At 32.0% G+C, this 18,606-nt stretch overlaps 2 protein-coding genes across 5 annotated transcripts in view; one reads left to right on the forward strand and one right to left on the reverse strand.

Moving 5' to 3' along the window:
• Positions 1–1,783, reverse strand: part of LOC106667616 (tau-tubulin kinase homolog Asator) — a 52,046-nt gene extending 50,263 nt beyond the window's left edge. Inside the window, exon 1 of one of the 2 annotated variants that reach the window (XM_014395747.2) lies at positions 1,499–1,783. The gene's annotated coding sequence lies outside the window, so the exon portion shown is untranslated. Of the gene's footprint in view, positions 1–1,149; positions 1,385–1,498 lie in introns of those variants that run through there. The other variant, XM_014395735.1, reaches the window with a different exon arrangement.
• LOC106667710 (very-long-chain (3R)-3-hydroxyacyl-CoA dehydratase) overlaps positions 1–18,606 on the forward strand; it is a 31,530-nt gene that overhangs the window by 11,391 nt on the left and 1,533 nt on the right. Inside the window, exons 1-7 of one of the 3 annotated variants that reach the window (XM_014395854.2) lie at positions 1,341–1,402; positions 10,603–10,719; positions 10,781–10,897; positions 12,494–12,641; positions 12,714–12,818; positions 15,263–15,503; positions 18,169–18,291. In XM_014395854.2, the coding sequence (XP_014251340.1) occupies positions 10,639–10,719; positions 10,781–10,897; positions 12,494–12,641; positions 12,714–12,818; positions 15,263–15,503; positions 18,169–18,291 (815 nt within the window). In that variant the 5' untranslated portion in view covers positions 1,341–1,402; positions 10,603–10,638. Of the gene's footprint in view, positions 1–1,340; positions 1,403–4,349; positions 4,617–10,602; positions 10,720–10,780; positions 10,898–12,493; positions 12,642–12,713; positions 12,819–15,262; positions 15,504–18,168; positions 18,292–18,606 lie in introns of those variants that run through there. The other 2 variants (XM_014395830.2, XM_014395862.2) reach the window with 2 other exon arrangements.

Raw genomic sequence — 18,606 nt, forward strand, 5'->3', positions numbered from 1 at the left:
ATTTTCATGTCCCATTGTCCACACCCGCAATATAAAACACTCTACCATCATTTTCCCATACCAACTATACTTCTCACTCTCCCATATACAGAATGATGGATCTGGTCAATATGATACCCAAAAGTATAGATATTATATATCTTGTTTAAAATTGTTTTTATTTACTTGTCAAACCCCAAATATTATTTTTTTAATTCAAATATTGGTTTCTATATTACACGTTTGTTATTATTTTTCTTATTGTCAATATTTTTCAAGTTTTAAATGTTGAATTTTTTTGTAATTATTACAATAAATGGGGTCTGTAAATACATAAAATGTTTCACTGATTTTGGGGGTTTTTTTAGTTATTTTTTGTCGGACCCAAATTGTGATTGATGAAATACAATAGATGAACTATTCTTAAATTTTGAAGTCATTCAGTTAAAGAAGCATTTAAAGTAGAGGGCATGTGATCTCTACAGAAGAGAGTTTTTATTGTCTATTTTATAAATTAATTATAATATTAATCATGACGGATTCTTAATAATAATATCGACTCCCTCAGGATCGCTATCATACCTTGATTTTCATGTCCTATTGTCCACACCTGCAATAAAAAATACTCTACCATCATCTTCCCGTATCCAACTGTACTTCTCGCTCTCCCATATACAGAACGATGGATCTGGTCAATATGCTACCGAACAGTATAGATATTAAATATCTTGTTTAAAATTGGTTTTATTTACTTGTCAAATCCTAAATTTTGTTATGTAAATTAAACTTTTTTTTATTATTTTTCTTATTTTATTATCGTCAATGTTTTTCATGTTTTAAATGTTGTCTTTCTGGTAATTATTGTAATAAAATGGGCTATTGCCTGTAAATACAAATCGTTTGGATGATTTTGGACTTTCTTTTGGGAGATTTATTTATTCTTGTCGGACGGAAATTATGATTGATGTAATACAATAGATGAAATTATTTTTAAATGTCGAGGTCATAAAGTTAATTAAGCGTTTAAAATAGAGGGCGTATGATCTCTATGAAGGAGATATAAGATTGATTTTTTCAGAGATCGTCGAACAGGGACCGAAAACATCAGATGCTCTAAACGTTGCGCCACATAACATAACTTGCTCATTAGCTCACATCTTTAACACTCACCTGACAGAATATCAGCTCTAGAATCATCGATGAGTCCGGTTTCGTCCATGTACCTAGCCATCGACCGAGATTATCCCAATTGAAACACATTCGAGTTATTATTAAACACAAAATATATTATTAAAACGTCGCGTGTGTCTAGGCTAGATGTGTGTACGCTGTTTTTTTAGACGCAAGTTTGATAAAAAAGTCAACTAAGGGTTTATCACTTATAACCAGACCGCCGGAGTGGAACCTACAATCCATCTGCCACGTAAGTTTCGAGAATCCAGGTTTGAACTTTGAAATCCTAGCTATCGCGCACTGTCAGGTCAGTTCGAACAAACTATATCGGTTTTCATTCGCATACCTTATTAACTAAGGAAACGTCTTTGAGATGGTCCGAAGAGATGAAAAGGGGAGGTCGAGAAACGTTCAAAGAATTTTTTTTTTTTTTCAATGAATCGTCTCGAGTTAGATCGATTCCCTCGGCCAAATTAGGTGCGGACTGGATGCTCGACGCCCCCTCCAAATTCTTAAAGTATCAATGGTTTTTATTGATGGGTACGACACCCCAAATAGTGAAGGGTAAAATTAAATAAAAATTTTCCGAAATGAAAAAACGACGATCGTACTTTGGGACGAAGTAAATCGAAGGAAGATGAGGGTTTAAGGAGGATCGAGCACCGCCTTAGGATTTTGGACCGGTGCAGAACTCGACCCTGATTTGGACCGTTTCACCGGTTACTTTCGACAACGAGATAGACCTCATTAGATTCCACTTATTATTGTATCTATAAATAAAGTTATGAACTAAGTAACGGCAAATAAAATATATTACTCATATAAAATAAACAATTATATTATAGTTACTCAGATATCGTGAGATGCGGTCGAGTGTGATGTAGGTTTCAGAAAAACATTTTCTTTAGCGTGCCAACGTTTCGATCTTTTATTGAGATCATCTTCAGGGTCTGGGATTTAAAAACATTTTGTATTGTATAAATTCACTTTTCCACATCCTAAATGTATTTGTTAAATGTAAACATTGTTTGTAAATCCCAGGCCCTGAAGATGATCTCAATAAAAGATCGAAACATTGGCACGATAAAGAAAATGTTTTTCTGAAACCTACATCACACTCGACCGCATCTCACGATATCTGAATAACTATCGATTAACGGTCACTAACCCCTACACAATTATATTATATATAAGCTCAAATCATGACACGCTTATACGTACAAATTAACTTCGCTTCTTGTTTTCTTTCTTAGCTTTGCTTTTCTTTTCTTATCTTTCTCGCGTTTTAAATCTACTAATTTCTTAAATTCTAGTCTCTTCCATACTTATTCTTTTTATCTCAACCAAGACCTTATAATAAAAAGAATAATTAATGGAAATAATTAATATGGACAATTATGACCGCTAATCGTAAATGGATTTCTTCAATACGTTGTTATGAAAATTTTAAAACTCGATGTTCTTCTGGGTTAGTGGGGATAAACCCTGCCATTCGTGCTAATAAATTACATTCACAAATATACATACAAATTAAATCAACTTCACTTTTTGTTTTCTTTCTTAGCTTTGCTTTTCTTTTATTATCTTTCTCGCGTTTTAAATCTACTAATTTCCTTTTTAAAAATTACATTATAACTTGATAATACATATTGTGATTTTAGTTTCTTCAATACTTATTCTTTTTATCTCAACCGAGACCTTAGATAAAAAGAATAATTAATTGAAAGAATTAATATGGACAATTATGACCGCTAATCGTGTATGAATTTTTTCAATACGTTGTTGTGAAAATTTTAAAGCTCGATATTCTTCTGGGTAATTGGGGATAAACCCTGCCATTCGTGCTAATAAATTACATTCATGAATATACATACAAATTAAATTAACTTGACATCTTTTTTTCCTTTCTTAGCTTTGCTTTTCTTTTATTGTCTTTCTCGCGTTTTAAATCTACTGATTTATTTTAAAAAAATATTATAACTTGATAATATTGTTATTTTAGTTTCTTCAATACTTATGTTTTATATCTCAACCAAGACCTTGTAATAAAAAGAATAATTAATTGACATGATTAATAAGGGCAATTATGGCCGCAATCGTATATGGATTTCTCCAATACGTTGTTATGAAAATTTTAAAACTAATTATTGTTCTGGGTAATTAGGATAAACCCTGCCATTCGCGCTAATAAATTACATTTACGCATTCATTCACAGTGTCCTATAGTACTCAATGTTCCTAGGGGTAATTTTGGGTATACCCTATTCTCGCTTTTTATTACATTCGCACTACAGACTTTGTTCTTACTACCCCAGAGTAATTCGATATTCCTCAGAGTAATTGGGGATATGCCCCTCTATTCGCGCTATTATTGCAATCACGTATTCCTTCGCCCTATTCCAGGGTACTCAATATTCCTCGGGGTAATTGGGGATGATCCTCAACATACACGCTAGTCAGGTACATTCACACTACCCCAGAGAGTTCGATATTCCATAAGGTAATTGGGGATATGCCTTTTCATTCACGCTAATCAACTATATTCAGAGTAATCGATATGCATATGGTAATTTGCCCGCACCGCTGGCTTCACTGCAGTGTCTCCTCCATCCTCCATGGCGTGGTAATTAAAAAAAATTAATAAATAAAATTTTAAAAAAATGTATATTTATGTATATATGTACATGTATATATATAGGTGTGCATAAGTAATAATAATAATAAATAAAGATAAAGGCAAAATAATCCAAAGCTGGCTCATGACATTCCAAAAAAATACTTAGTTCAAAATATAAATTTACTTAATATTATATAATTGTATGTACATTGTACATATTTGTATATATTGTAATTATTATATAATTGTATTGTTTTTTTTTTTTATCAACTTATATTTTGAAATTCACCCAAGCCCTGAAGATGACCCGAATTAAAGTCGAAACGTCGGCAAAAAAATGAAAAAGGTGTTTTTCTAAAATTCTTTATTCCTGACCGCTTCTCACGACTTCAACAAATTATTGAACATCCGGTCAATAAAAAACACACATAATATAATATATGTTTATTTCCTAATAATATCCCTAATGATTAATTTTTCTTGAATTTCTCACAAAAGATTTGCCAAGTTCAAACATGTTCGTCGAAACTCAGTGACGTCATCATGTTCCCTACTTCTATATCTCTATGCAGGTCTCTGGGGTCGGTTCGTTCTTTGTCGTTTAGAGATGAGAAATCACTGTTAAGATCCTCTATAATCTCACAAAAGGTTTTCAAACGATTTAAAAGCAATGCGTTTGAAAAACGTGCACTCGGATCGTACGCCGTGAAGAGGTCTTACCTGCTTGTGGGAAATTATCTTAATTCATAATCGAATTTTGTACAAAATGCTTTCTCCAAGCCCTTTCGTTTACTGGGCCCAAGATTCGGCGAACATCTTTTTAAAAGTCGATCTCAAAGACATTAAAGTAAGTTGAGTCAGTCTTGAGTGTCGTCATTCTGCCGATTTTTAATTTGTTTTTATATATATTTTATTTGCTACTTAGCTAACTATAATTTAATCGTTTGCATGTTAAATGCTTTGTTTCACTATGCTAATTAGTGCCCTTGTAAAAGTACATTGTGCTATTATATTTTGTTAATTTAAAATGGTGAATTGTTTCTTTAAAAAAAAAATCAATTCATGTTTATAACCCAAAATAAATTTTGTTTGTTTCTGTCAATAATCGTTCTAAGCGTGTGTCATTTAAGTTTGTATTTGACCTTTCTAAATCCCTATCCACATTCCTATTACAGAAGTACCCAGTATCGTCTGGGTTGTAAGTAACTAACCATTAGATTTGGTAACTCAAAAGAGTTGGATTTTTATTAATTAAGCAGCTTAGTGATTGATTAATTATTTCAATTGTTTTAATAGAAATAGCCTAAAAAGATCTGTTCATGCAAAAACATGCGTGTACAGAGCCTATCACTATACACACTCCAGCTTTTCTAATTTACAATAAATTACAGACTGACCTTGAGAATCACCCATTGGGTGTTGACAGTCCAGGGTTAAACCTCGGTCTTATCCGTCCATCTGCTGAGGTTGGGCTCCAGAGCCTGTCGATCAACAGCTGGATCATTTGAGCCTCCAACACAGTCGGTTCCTAAAACCAAACCCATCCACACTCTCACTCACTCTTAATTACATTATTTCTTATTTACATACTCAATTGGGGTAGTGGAGTGCTTGATATTCCTCCATCATCCTTTACTTTCCTTATATTGGGTTGTCCGGAAAATAATGCAGGATTTTGGTATTAAACAAAAAAAAAGAAACTAGTTACTTTAAAGCAATGTTCTTTAATCAAAATAATTTCCCNGAGTAATCCTGTAAACGTAAACAGAATATTTTATATAGATTTTTTTTAATGAAAACTTAAAATCCTGCATTATTTTCCGGACAACCCAATATATTCGTGCAGGATTCGAACCCACGACCTTCGCCTCAATAGCTACTGCGAACCACTTGAGCTATCGTGACTTCAACCCAACATTCTGCTCTACCAGATATTTTAATTGATAATTTTTTGTCAACTCTGAATTTTGGGGTACATTAACAGGTGTGTCCAGAACCTTGTCTGCCTGAAACCCCCTCAAAGCTTAGTTGCCAATTGTTATGAGAATGTTCTGTCCTGTCCCTGCATTAGCCTTTGAATTTTAGCTCATGTCTCTCCCTGGATAAAAATATGAATATAGTGGTGGTAGATTCAGAAGGACTTTCAAAAAAATATTTAGATCACTTATTTTAGACACTTGGGAAAAAAACCATGGAGCTTACCATTTAAATTTTTTTCTATAAACCTTCATTTTCAAGAAAAGTAGGTGTTGCTTGACCCCAAGCATTAAAAACTCATCAAAAGTTGTTTTATATGCTTTTTAAATATTATTTTAAAATTAGTTTTTGGATAGTGTTGCATTAAAGAATACAACTATCCAAAAATTTGAGCTATTTTTTTGTTCCCTTCAGCCTGTTACTCTTTACGAATAAATTATTTTTGAATCTAGTATTGTCTTCATGTACTTCATTCACCAATGCAAATTAATCAAGGTTATCATGAGCGGAAGTCACACATTTTAATATGAAGATGGTAGAGTAAGTATTCTTAATTTGATGAATGCATTTCTATTTCCATCAGGCTAGTTAATACCAACCAGCTAGTAGCCCATTCCAAAATGGCATCAGATATCACAGATTGAAAACAGCCAAAATGTGCAGTTAGGAAGACTTTTCAGGCACCTTTGCACTCACGCTTCTTAAGAGAAAAATATTCAAAAGAGATTTGTTCAGCTTTTTATTTTTTATTTTATTATTTTATATATTTTTTATTATCATTATAGTCACAATGAGAAATATAGTTTAGCCTTGGGTCTACACGCACTTAATAACTTAACAGAGCTTTTTCTCCAAATTCTGACAGATTTCATAAGCTCATAGCGAGGGTTTTTGAACTGTTTAAGCAAAGATTATTTTTGATAAACCAGTCTCAACTCATGTAGGCAGTTTTTGATGTCTTTAGGTAAAAGGAATATTCCCTTATTAGTGTAACAGTTGTCAACAAAACCAATTATAAAAATGTGATTATATAATAAATTATTTGTGAATATTAAATTCTTAATTCTTCTAAGTAAAAGAAAATTTGTTTGTGGATATTAAATTCTTAATTCTAAGTAAAAGAAAATTAATATAAATTGTTTTGACCAAACAATGGGATCTAGTGGATACACTAATTTTTATTTGCAAAAAGTCATATTTATATTGCTATATCGGACTGATTGAGGTTGATTTTTAAAAATGATTCAATAAGGTTGATCAATATTTGATGGGAGAAACGTTGATGTAAGGCATATTAGTCTTTTAAACTGATTTAAGTTGGTATATCCCTGATATATAAAAAACTGTTTAAAACTAAATTAAGGCTTTCATTATACATTTCCATCATACAAGTAAAATTGGACAAAATAAATAATTTAATATTCATGATTTGCTATTTAGTACATTATAATTAAAATCTCCCGCTGTTACAATAACAATTCTGTTGTGTCTTTGGTGTAAATGATGATGTGGAATGTAGTCCAATAGTCCTTTTTTTGTGTGGAAGGTCAAATAGAAGAATAAATATATATGTCTATATTTTCTTTGGTGATTGATCAGCCTTCTCAGTTTAAATATGTATATTTTTTTCTTTCCAAAAGGTAGATTGGGGATGAGGCCATGAAGACAGAAACAGCATTTATTTTCTTGTCGAGCTTTTGGCAGAATATATCGCCTTCATCAGGACTTCGACTTCATGTTCTACCGGCTATCCGTTATCCACACATTTACCTGTTCATATAGTATAACGATTTTTTTTGAAGTCCTGATGAAGACGATATATTCTGCCGAAAGCTCGACAAGAAAATAAATGTTTCTGTCTTCATGGCCTCATCCCCAATCTACCTTTTGGAAAGAAAAAAATATATTTATATGTCTATACATAATATTCCCCCTCGATGTCACAAATAAAGTTCTTAAATGGGTATTTATGGTATCAAAAGGTGGATTTTTTTATCAATTATGTACGTAGATCATCAGCATTTAAGGAATGCAGTGTTCTAGTAGGCTAATTAGCAAACTAGCTTTTCCAATGAGATGATTACGATTGTTTTATTTTTATGGTTTAATAAACAATTTACTTATAGACTTACATCTCTATATGATGTGTGACAAGGGATTTAATACTTCAGTTTGCACTTATGAACAAAAACTTTAAATCTTGGTATGAAGCACTCCTAAATGCCGAGTTAATTTATTTGGTATATAAGAATTTATATTAAATTAATTGTATTTTATATTTTTGTTGCTAACATAGTACGTTTCAATAGTTTTGTTCAAGGCAATTAATTAGTTTATAAAATTTTAGTACGCTTCTGACTAGATTCAGTATTTTTTCATCGACTGAACAAAACTGACATGAAAAAATATATGATCATTTGTATGTATTGTCAAGATGATGCATTGATCATAAATCGGGTTTCCAAGTCAATCCAACAAACCTAAAATTGAATTTGGTTACGTATTCTCTCTCCACACAATGTTTCCCGAACTTGAATCAATAAAATGTTGACTTCAGCCAGAATAGCTGATTATTTGGTACTGTTGAATTGACATTGAAATAATATTATTTATTGTTAATATAGTATTTAAACTAGTAATCAGACCAGAACAGTTTTATTATTATGTGGAAATTCCTATTGCCTTCTATTTACGATTTGCCCTTTTTTCACAAGTATACATTACATACATAAAATAATAATAATAATTAATAAAATACATTACAATAAGTAGAGTATTAGAGCATTTGTCTATCATTCTATTTAATTACGACCTATAAAAGTAAAAAAACCTAAGCGAACATAGTGATTTTTTTATTTCGAGTATTCTAATTTTTCTGTTTTATTCTTGTATTTCACCTGAAAATTTATTTGAATATAATTTTATGTATGAAAAGGAATGTGACTACGTTTTAATCTTTAATAACTTCAGCATGTTACTTTTTTGACAAGTATACATATAAAATACATAACAATAAGTAGTGTATTAGAGCGTTTGTCTATCATTCTATTTAATTACGAACTATAAAAGTAAAAAAACCTAAGAGAACATAGTGTTTTTTTATGTCGAGTATTCTATTTTATTCTTGTATTTCACCTGAAAATTTATTTGAATAGAATTTTATGTATGAAAAGGAATGTGACTACATTTTTATCTTTAATAACATCAGCATGTTGATGATTCCACTTATTATAATTATTTTTAATCCATAATTTTCAAAATGTTTTCTCTTTTGACATACTTACATACTTACAAATGGGCTTTTTTTTTTCAAAAACACTGGCACCCCGAGGGTTCATATGACCTCTGCTGTTGTGAAACCTTGTGGGGAAAAAAATATAGCCTAGGACCTAGACGAATAGAACTTTCATGCAGAATATTGCACTTTGAATATTTTGTTTTCCAATTTTCAGTTTTTTATTTTGAACCGGGATCTCAACAAAGAAAAAATTGGAATAGGATGTGGTTCATTTAGTTCATTTGATTGCATAAACAAAAGAACGTGCAGTGAAATAATACAATTTTAAAAAAATGTATAGATTTTTCGCTTGCAATGTAGGAGCTGTAGAAGCATAGCACTGAAGCCCTGAAGAGGGACTGACTCATGGAACAGGCTGAAATGTTTAGGCATTTACCAATAAATATATCCGAAGGCTGATACTTGTGGTTATTTTACTTTTTTTGATTCAACGAAGATTGCAAAAGCCAATTGGTTAGGATGTCCAACTCCTCATATTTGCCACGCAAGCAGTTTGGGGTTGAAATCTCAGAGCAGTCTGTGAAATTTTAATTGGTAATAATATGTAAAAGACAAAAAGACATAAGTATAGTAAGTTTGACCCCATCATCCATGCCGTAAAGCCCTCATAAATGAGAGGAAGTAATTTATTTGCATATTTTATTTAATACCGAACCTAAATATAAAATTGAAATTCAAATATTATCCTTACTCATAAAACTTATATAATAAAAAGTGTGTACTGTATGTGTAGCGTATGTAGTCACAAATAAGTGAAATAAAATGAAGTAAAACAAATTAAAACAACTCATTTTAAAGACTATGATTATTCATACATTTATAAATGTCTAGAAATAAAACAATTTAATTACAAAATTAGAGACTGTTATGTTCAGGTAGATAGATTAGAAGTGTACAGCGTGGATTGAATTATTTCTTAAAACCCAAATCAGTACTTGTTGAAAACTCTTGAAACAATTTGCTCATTTACTGTTTCTTTGATCTGAAGTGATATCTCTTTAAGAATTATTTTGTTTATTTATTTTGTAATACAAGGCTACTAAACACCACTAGATGTCAAATTAGATTCTCTTGCGTTAGTCAAAAAACAAAGACAAATTATTAATAATACATAAATAAAAATAATAAATTCTAAAATCCAGACCAAGAACCAGACTGAATTTTTGAAACTCATATGAAAATTAATTCATTTACATTATGTCAATTTTTATCTTTAAATTGCTGTGAAAATTAGATCCTCTTAACCCTGGAAGGGCACACACATTTTTTTTTAGAAAACTAGGGTCAGGGTGACACAAAGCAAGGTTTTGTAGGTTTTACAACAAACATTGTGCTTGGACAACCTCATACCAAATAAAGAAACGCTCCTTATGCCTTAGGTTTTTTTTTAGCAAGACCAAGACCTTCTAGTGTTAGATTGTAAAGATGAAATATATTTTAAAAAATCAAATACGTTATGGCCTTTACACGTATATATTAAATATATTGAAATTAGTGTTGCCCTTTCTTTTTGAATTGTATATTTTACACAAGAAGTAATTTACTAATTGATTTTCAGGATGAATCAATTTCCATTGTCAAAGATGCTCTGCAAATGTCGGCCAAAGGGGTCGGGGCTCATGGCGCAACTTCATACTCTTTCGTTTTGAATTTTTATTCGGATATAGATTTGGATGTACGTTTTCAAATTACATTACAATTTTCATTTGGAGTAATGGTTTTTCTCATTTTTTTAGGAAGATGCGCACCAAGTGAAAACATCTCCAAGAGCTGTTGAGTTTATATTAAAAAAGGCTTCTGCGTGCTGGTGGCCACGTTTGATAAAACACCAACAGAAACCACCATGGCTAAAGGTTTTTGTTGACATTATTAAAGTAGAATAAGTATTGCTTCTAAATATTTTTCAACAATTTCACTCCCAAAATTGTGAAAACAATTTTCCAATGCTCATATATCTCACAATATACACAATAAATCAAAGCTTTCAAATAGTTGACACTATTCAATTATTTATAATGTGGGAGGTTTAAGAATCGACAATAGCTAAATTCATCACTGGCCCTCTGTGTTGTACATACATATTTGAGCTTCTCGATGCGGTTACTGTCTTTTCTTTTATGTGCATACTATGCCGATATCCTAAAATACAAGCCCCTTGTTTGTACCTTAGGTTTCAACTATACAATAGAAACAAAAATATAAATATATAAACAGATGTACATATCCAATGATCCACCAAGCTGGATACCAAGTGGCAAGGCGACATCCATCTGGGCACCAGGACTTATATTTGAGAGTCCAGGCGCCCCATCCAGGAACCACAAACCCCTGCCCAAGCCATGACACCAGTAATCCATCAACCCTCGATACAAACATAGAAGTCTGGTCGCGTTCATACCACCAGAGTAATCAATATTCTATGGGTGTGGTCGAACCCACTCTATTCTTGGTAATAACTTAATTTTACTCTCTAGACATCACACATTAACCCTAGTGTTATCGATGTTCCTCAGGACGGGGTTAAACAACCGCTTTCTTTCAGGCTAACAAATTACATTATTCCGATAAATTCACATAAACAACACAGATAACACAAACACACACCAACTAGACATATAATCCTGGAACAGCAATTACCCACTGCTGTGCCCCAAGACTATGCACAGGTCTGACAATGTGCCAAAATATATATTAAGCCTTGTACAATTAAAAAAGTGCTCGACCGTTATTTTAACCTTGCATAACAGGTGCCTACGTGGTATTTTAGTATGACCGTTTTCTAATATAGTTTTTTCAGTTTTCCCTTTTTAACCTGACTGTGGACAAGGGATCAGCATCTTTCTTAACCTGCCATGGTGTGACAGGTTTATTTCTATTTTTCTGAAATCAGTAGTTTCTCCAATATTTTTTACAATTGAAATTAACAGCCTTAAAATCTATTGGGCGTACAAGATGGGAAGCGTCAAAAGGCCTACCGGCAGCCTCTTTGCCCACCCTGTCTGTTTTATTCCTATGTGGCTGGGAACCCATGCCAACATGACCTTCTACCCACATCAGTTTTAATTCCTTTTTAATTGGTCTTTTAATTTATTTGTTGGGGAATCCATGGATTTTCTCTAGCAAAAAAAATTTCGGTTTTGACTTTTTATAGTACATTGGATTAATATCCAATTAATTTTTTGCTCTTCATATTTTTTAAATTGTGTCTCGTATTGAATTTTCTAACTAATGAAGAGAATTGGATATTCATTTCCTTCAATGTAAAAAAAAGCATTTAAACAAAATTGCTTGATTTTGGCATTGAAAATGGCTATTATTAGAAGAATGATAGTTAATCATGTTTTTTAATCTAAACAATGAATAATGTTTTCTAATCTGGTAATTTATCACATTTTAATCTTGGAATATTGTTAAAATGCTTAAAACAAGGGAGCAATTTTATTTTTCAGATTGATTTTGAAAAGTGGAGAAGTGAGGATGAAGATTTTTCAGATGCTAATAATTCAAATTCTAATGTAGCGAATACTAAAGACATAATGGGTGACTATCCAGAACTGTATGAAAAATTGAAAAAAGAAGAGTTCGGATATGTAAAAGGTATGTTGTTCTAAAGTTGTGTTTCATATATAATTCATAATATCACATTAAAATATATTGTTATTTTTTCAGAAGATATCAAAAAAGTGTATCTAGTGTTTTACAATTTGACCCAGTTTGTGTTTTTTATGTACATTCTGATTGTCATGGGTGTACGTTTTGCAAAAGAAGGAGCAGGTATGTTTTTGTTTGTAACAGTCCCCCCCCCCCAATAATTCATCTAACATGTAGCAGACACATCAAAAAGAATTTAAAATATTTCTTTTATACACTCAAAGACATTTTCCATAATAACTAGGTGTAAAGATTAATAGTTGACTTAAAATACGTAAATATAACATTAATGAAGGGATATAGCTAACCTAAGATAGAAGGTTTGGATGTTAGGGCGTGAAATAACCTTAGCTGTTAAAACGCCCTTAAAAATTAATAATAATAATAACTCATTATTTACCTTTGTACAGTGTTCCTTACCTTTTTTACACTTTTTACATTAAAAATAAAGAAAATCAATTCAATTCAATTTCATCCTTTCCTGAGCCGACTTGGCCAATGAGTTTTTTAAAAATTATTTTCTTTGATGAAACAATAAATTTGATGAAATTGGCCAATGGCAGAAGTAGCGTCTGTTACATAACCCAAGTCCTGGGTGAGCCACATTCTTCCATCCATGACGGTCTACAGCAGTTTAGGACCACCAGAAGTCTAGATTGAAGAGAAGGTAGTGGTCTACCATGATGTACAACGGCTAGAAAATATCATTTTACTACTTTTATCACACTATGGAATGTCATTTAACAGCTTCCCTGTTAGGTAGTCAACTCCAAAATAATGTAAGGGGGAGCTCTAAAAGGTCATCAGAAAGCTTCGTGACAATAGCCTTGTCTGTAGATGTTTAAAGGTTCTCTACTTCTTAGGCATCAAGTAGAAAGGCTACTATTCGCAAATCAGCATCTCGTTTGAACACTTGTACAATGGAGGCTGTTCTCTTCACAGATGACGGTTTGGTTTGTGGCAACCAAATGTCTGGGACCGTTAGTAGAGATGTGTTGAATGCTTTGTTCCATGCCTTTTCAGTGAGACAGTTATGGTATGTGGTGGAATCAACTGAACTGATTATCATACAGAATGGATATTTAGGATACTTCACTAATTTAGGAAGTTCTTAAAGCTTGACCGCATGTAACCCGGGTTGTAACCTATTACATGGAGGATGTAGGAATTACCACAATGAATTGGCCAACACATTCTCCTGACATGAATCCCTCAGAACACTTCTGGGACATAATAAAGAGATGGCTTGGACATTGTTTGCCACTTCCAACAAACATTGATGAACTTCAAACCACTCTTGTTGAATAATGGAATTCTGTTTCACATAATGAAGTCTAATTCTTTATTTATTACACGGTGGCTGAGGCTTATAGCTGGGTTTCATTTGCACGAAAAAATCACTAGTGCAACTAAATGTGAGAATTACTCGCGAAACGCCATCTTGGGTTAATTATTTGCATAAGACGCAACATAGAGGCGAAAGAAGGTGAGCCATCATTTTGCGCAAGACAAGCATACACCTGCATAAGCGTTCGCTATCAAGGCTATACTTATTGTTTTTGTCCCATTTTGATACTCATTTCCTTCCGCACATTCTCTCTCTCTTGTTCTTGTTATGATGATTTTTATCTTTAGCATCCCACAAAAATCAGTAGCTGTGGTACATTCAAATAAAGTCGAAAGCGCTGGTTTATTCTCATACTCGAGACAAGTGCATTTACACAGAGAGAAACAAACAACACAAAAACTTTGATGCACACTAAAAAACCCACAGCTGGTCGGCTCACCCCAAAAAATCCTTGCACCAAAAGTTTTGCAGTCCAGGCTAGGAGACAAGTTTCACAAAACAGTTGCACGGGTGATTTTTGCGCAGTGGAAACCCAGCTTAAGACCCTTCGTGAGTCCAGAAGAGATAATATGCATTTATTAAGAGCAAAACTAGGTATTAAATTTCCATCATTAATATTAATCTATCATTAAATGATTTTCCATTGTTTAGGTGAATTTTCTGTCAAACCTTCATAATTAAATAATTTTTATGAAAACTCATGAATTTTTGGATCACATTTAATTTGGTTTATATTAAAATAACATTTAATTAATATAATAATAAAAGTACATATAGTTTGAAATAAACAACAATATATAGAGATGGTTAGGGATGGTTTTTTTTTTTTTTTTTTGTTGTCTTTGAGTGTGTTTTCACATAAAAATGTGGGGGTTCAGATCTGTAAACAGCAATGTAGTACAAGCTTTCTTCTGGTAAAAAATTACAAGTAGAATATACATTTTTTGAATAAGAAGTTTGGATAGTTAGCTAGTTAATCATGTATGTTTAGATTTTTGTTATTTATTAATGTGATTTTGTAAAAAAATATTTTTTTTCGGTTCCCTTAGATCTGACATGTAACATTTTACGTGATTTGCTAATGAAAATGAAGTGGCTATAAAATATTTAGAATCTATTTGGGGGAAAAAATATATGAGAGGTCTTTACAAGTGTAATAGGTACAGAAAACTATCCTGATGTTGAAAAATTCATGTTTTTGATTTCTTTCTGTTGCCAGATTCTTTGGAAGATACTTATGAAGTAGTAGGAGCAGTGCTTAAATTTGCCCAGCTCATCCAGTATCTTGAAGTCATGCATCCGTTGTTCGGGTACGTCAAAGGAAGTACTACTAAAGCTTTAATGCAAGTCACAGGCAGATGCATTGTACTTTTTGCTATGATTGAGCCAGAGCAGAGAATGTGGAGAAAGCCGGTCGTGTCATGGCTTATCATCATTTGGTCAACTATTGAAATTATAAGGTACGATCAATTAATAGATATAAGAAAAATATATATTAAAATTGATAATCATGAATGAAAATCCAAAAGTTTATTCATAAAAAAATATTGCTTTAGTTGTTACCGTCATAGTTCATGGTCTTGTTGTATTATAAAAAAAAATATATATAAAAGGTGCGGATGACAGATTGTAGTAATTATATGCTTCACATATTCATGAAAAATGTCTTGTTGAACAAAAACTTACCCAGGGAAGCTAGGAACAATATTTGATTGTAATGAAACTTTTTTCAATGATATAAGTCGAAAAATGTACTAATATCCATTAAAATGTTATTCATATTGAATGAGAGAGATGTGAGCAGTAGCAGCTTTGTGAACACAATTTTGGTCATTTTTACACTTAAAATATTTTTTCCTAAGCTCCTGACCTTGGACAAGTTTCTAATATTTTTGTGCGTACTATTGGGTTGTCCGGAAAATAATGCAGGATTTTGGTATTAAACAAAAAAAAAGAAACTAGTTACTTTAAAGCAATGTTCTTTAATCAAAATAATTTCCCATACTCTCNAACAATATCATTTGGAAGAGGATTAATAAGTGTTGACATTCATACAAATGAGTAATCCTGTAAACGTAAACAGAATATTTTATATAGATTTTTTTTTAATGAAAACTTAAAATCCTGCATTATTTTCCGGACAACCCAATATTTCTAAAAAAAAGTTTCATTGAAATTGGTGACGGCTGTAGCTTCCCTTTGTTAGTTCAATTAAACAATGTTTCACTGTAAATGGAAAAACATAAAATTGTAAATCTAATTTCTGTTGGAAAGTGGTTTTGTTATGAGCGGGATGATCATACTATAGAATTTTAATTATTTCATACACAACTCATTAACAGGGTGAGTTTAACTTCTGCCCTACATATTTTTTTTATGAGTTGTTTTTGGAAAAAACTCTGAGAGTAATGGTATTTCAACTGCAAGGTTATATGAACTCGGGGTGCTGGTGTTTTTGAAAAAAAGTTCATTTGTATGTAGTTTTAGCACTGCTGCATTCAAACCCGGGACCTTTACCTTGCCGTGATGAGTGCTGTGCCTACGCCTAAACTGTTGTGATTACCAGCACTCCAAATCTATTTATCATTTAAATTGTTAGCAAATTAATTGCTCATAATACGAAAGAGAAACATAACAAGTATGTCAAATAACCGAAATTTGCACTAGACTGAATTACACTTTAATGAACTATTTCCGGAGCGTCCTATTAATCGATATTGCTTGAAGAAATTGTCAAATTTTTCTTTTGGCACCATGAGCAATTAATTTACTTAGCTCTCCCCAACAGTTTTCAATAATAATCTGGTTAGGTGATCTGGCTGACAAAATGTAAATATTTTTTATCTCAGGAAAATGTTTTACTATACGCACTGTGTGGACAGCGATGTTCTTCCTCTTGCCAACTCTTCACTTTGTTCAACAATTGGTTTATTAATCATTTCCATATATTTCTGTCCATTTATTTTTGCTGAACAAAATTTTAATTCAATTTTCCCACAGTAACCAATCCCAGCCCAAACCATGACACCAACTCCACCCATTTAACGTCGGCTCATCAGTACTTTTTCCTTTCGTAGGTCATGAAAATAATATCAAAATCCATCAGGACCATTGAAATTAAAAAATTTTCATCACTAAAAATTACTTTTCTCTACCTCTTTTTCCATGAAACATGTTCATTGGCGAATCGCTGCCTATTGGCTTTTTAGGCCTTTGAAAGAGGGGGTTTGGATTTGAGTTTCATCTGATTTAAATGGCAGGCTCTTTGCAGAATGCGTTGGACATTTCGGACGTTCGTGGAAACTCCAGCTTGTAAGCACATTTCTATCGTAGAGGCTGTAGAATGGCCCTCCGTTCTCTAGAAGTTGTTGCCATAGGCCATCCTGTACTCTTCTTCCAGCCATAATCATCGCCGAGCCTAATGAAATTTCTTATTACTTGCCTATGTCTATTCAAAGTTGAAGCACTTTTTGAAACTGTAACATTTTTTTTCCAGCAATGTATTAATAACAGCCTCTCACTCTCCAATAGTGCTTTTCCTCTTGGCATTGTAAACATCTAAAAGAAAAAAAATAGCATATATATTATTTAAGAAGTGGCTGTAAAGCACTCAATACTAAATTAAAGATTATTTTCACAAAAGATTTAGATAAAGACTGAGAGTGGCCTATACCTTTGTCGCATGTAAATATTGATATTACAATACCAAATATTCATAAACAAAGGATCAGATAGAATGAAAGAAGGATTATAACTGTACTTTTGTAATTAACTTTTTTTAATATGTTTTGGTTAAATTTTAATATTGTACAACTAATAAAGAAAATGTGGGGTGGCCTATAATTTTTTCGGGGAGTGTCTTGCCATTTGAAATAGTTAAATTCCTATCTGCTTCCCGTGATCTTGGAGAGTTGATCAAAACTTTTTATTTCATAAGAAACTAGACAAAAAATAACATTTTTATGTATTTCTGTTTTTTTTCCCACAGAAATGCTCTAATAAAAGTTTATATAGGGGGGAAAACAGAAGTTAAACTCACCCTGTTTATATAAATTTAAAAACTATTTCCAATATTTCTAACTTGAGTGTGTTAAATGTTTTTAATATAAATAATTTAACTTCCAGGTATCCCTACTACATAGCAGAACTTTATAACAAAAGCTTTGGGCTTCTAACTTGGCTGAGGTACACAATGTGGATACCATTGTACCCTTTAGGAGCTTTGTGCGAGGGTATAATAATAATCAGGTAATTGTTATACAATCATTTATAAATTATGAATTGCAAAATGGCTTAAGCAGTGTGTAAATAACAAAGATAATTATTAACAACTTGTACAACTGTTTAAAAAAATTTACGCTGCTCCACAAAAAAAGTAGCACAGTTTTAACTGGTGAAAATGAAAATACCTCTCGAAAACAAAAAATTAATTAAAAAAGAAGATAAAATCACTTTTGTGTATGAACATAAAATATGGTACAACAAAAATAAAAACCTTATGTGTGATACTTCCTCTTGCTTTTATTAATAATAGTTTTAGTAATAATTAATAACTCTAATAAT

Source organism: Cimex lectularius, unplaced genomic scaffold, assembly GCF_000648675.2.
Source record: "Cimex lectularius strain Harlan isolate CLEC.00 unplaced genomic scaffold, Clec_2.1 scaffold277, whole genome shotgun sequence".
Classification (NCBI taxonomy): Eukaryota; Metazoa; Arthropoda; class Insecta; order Hemiptera; family Cimicidae; genus Cimex; species Cimex lectularius.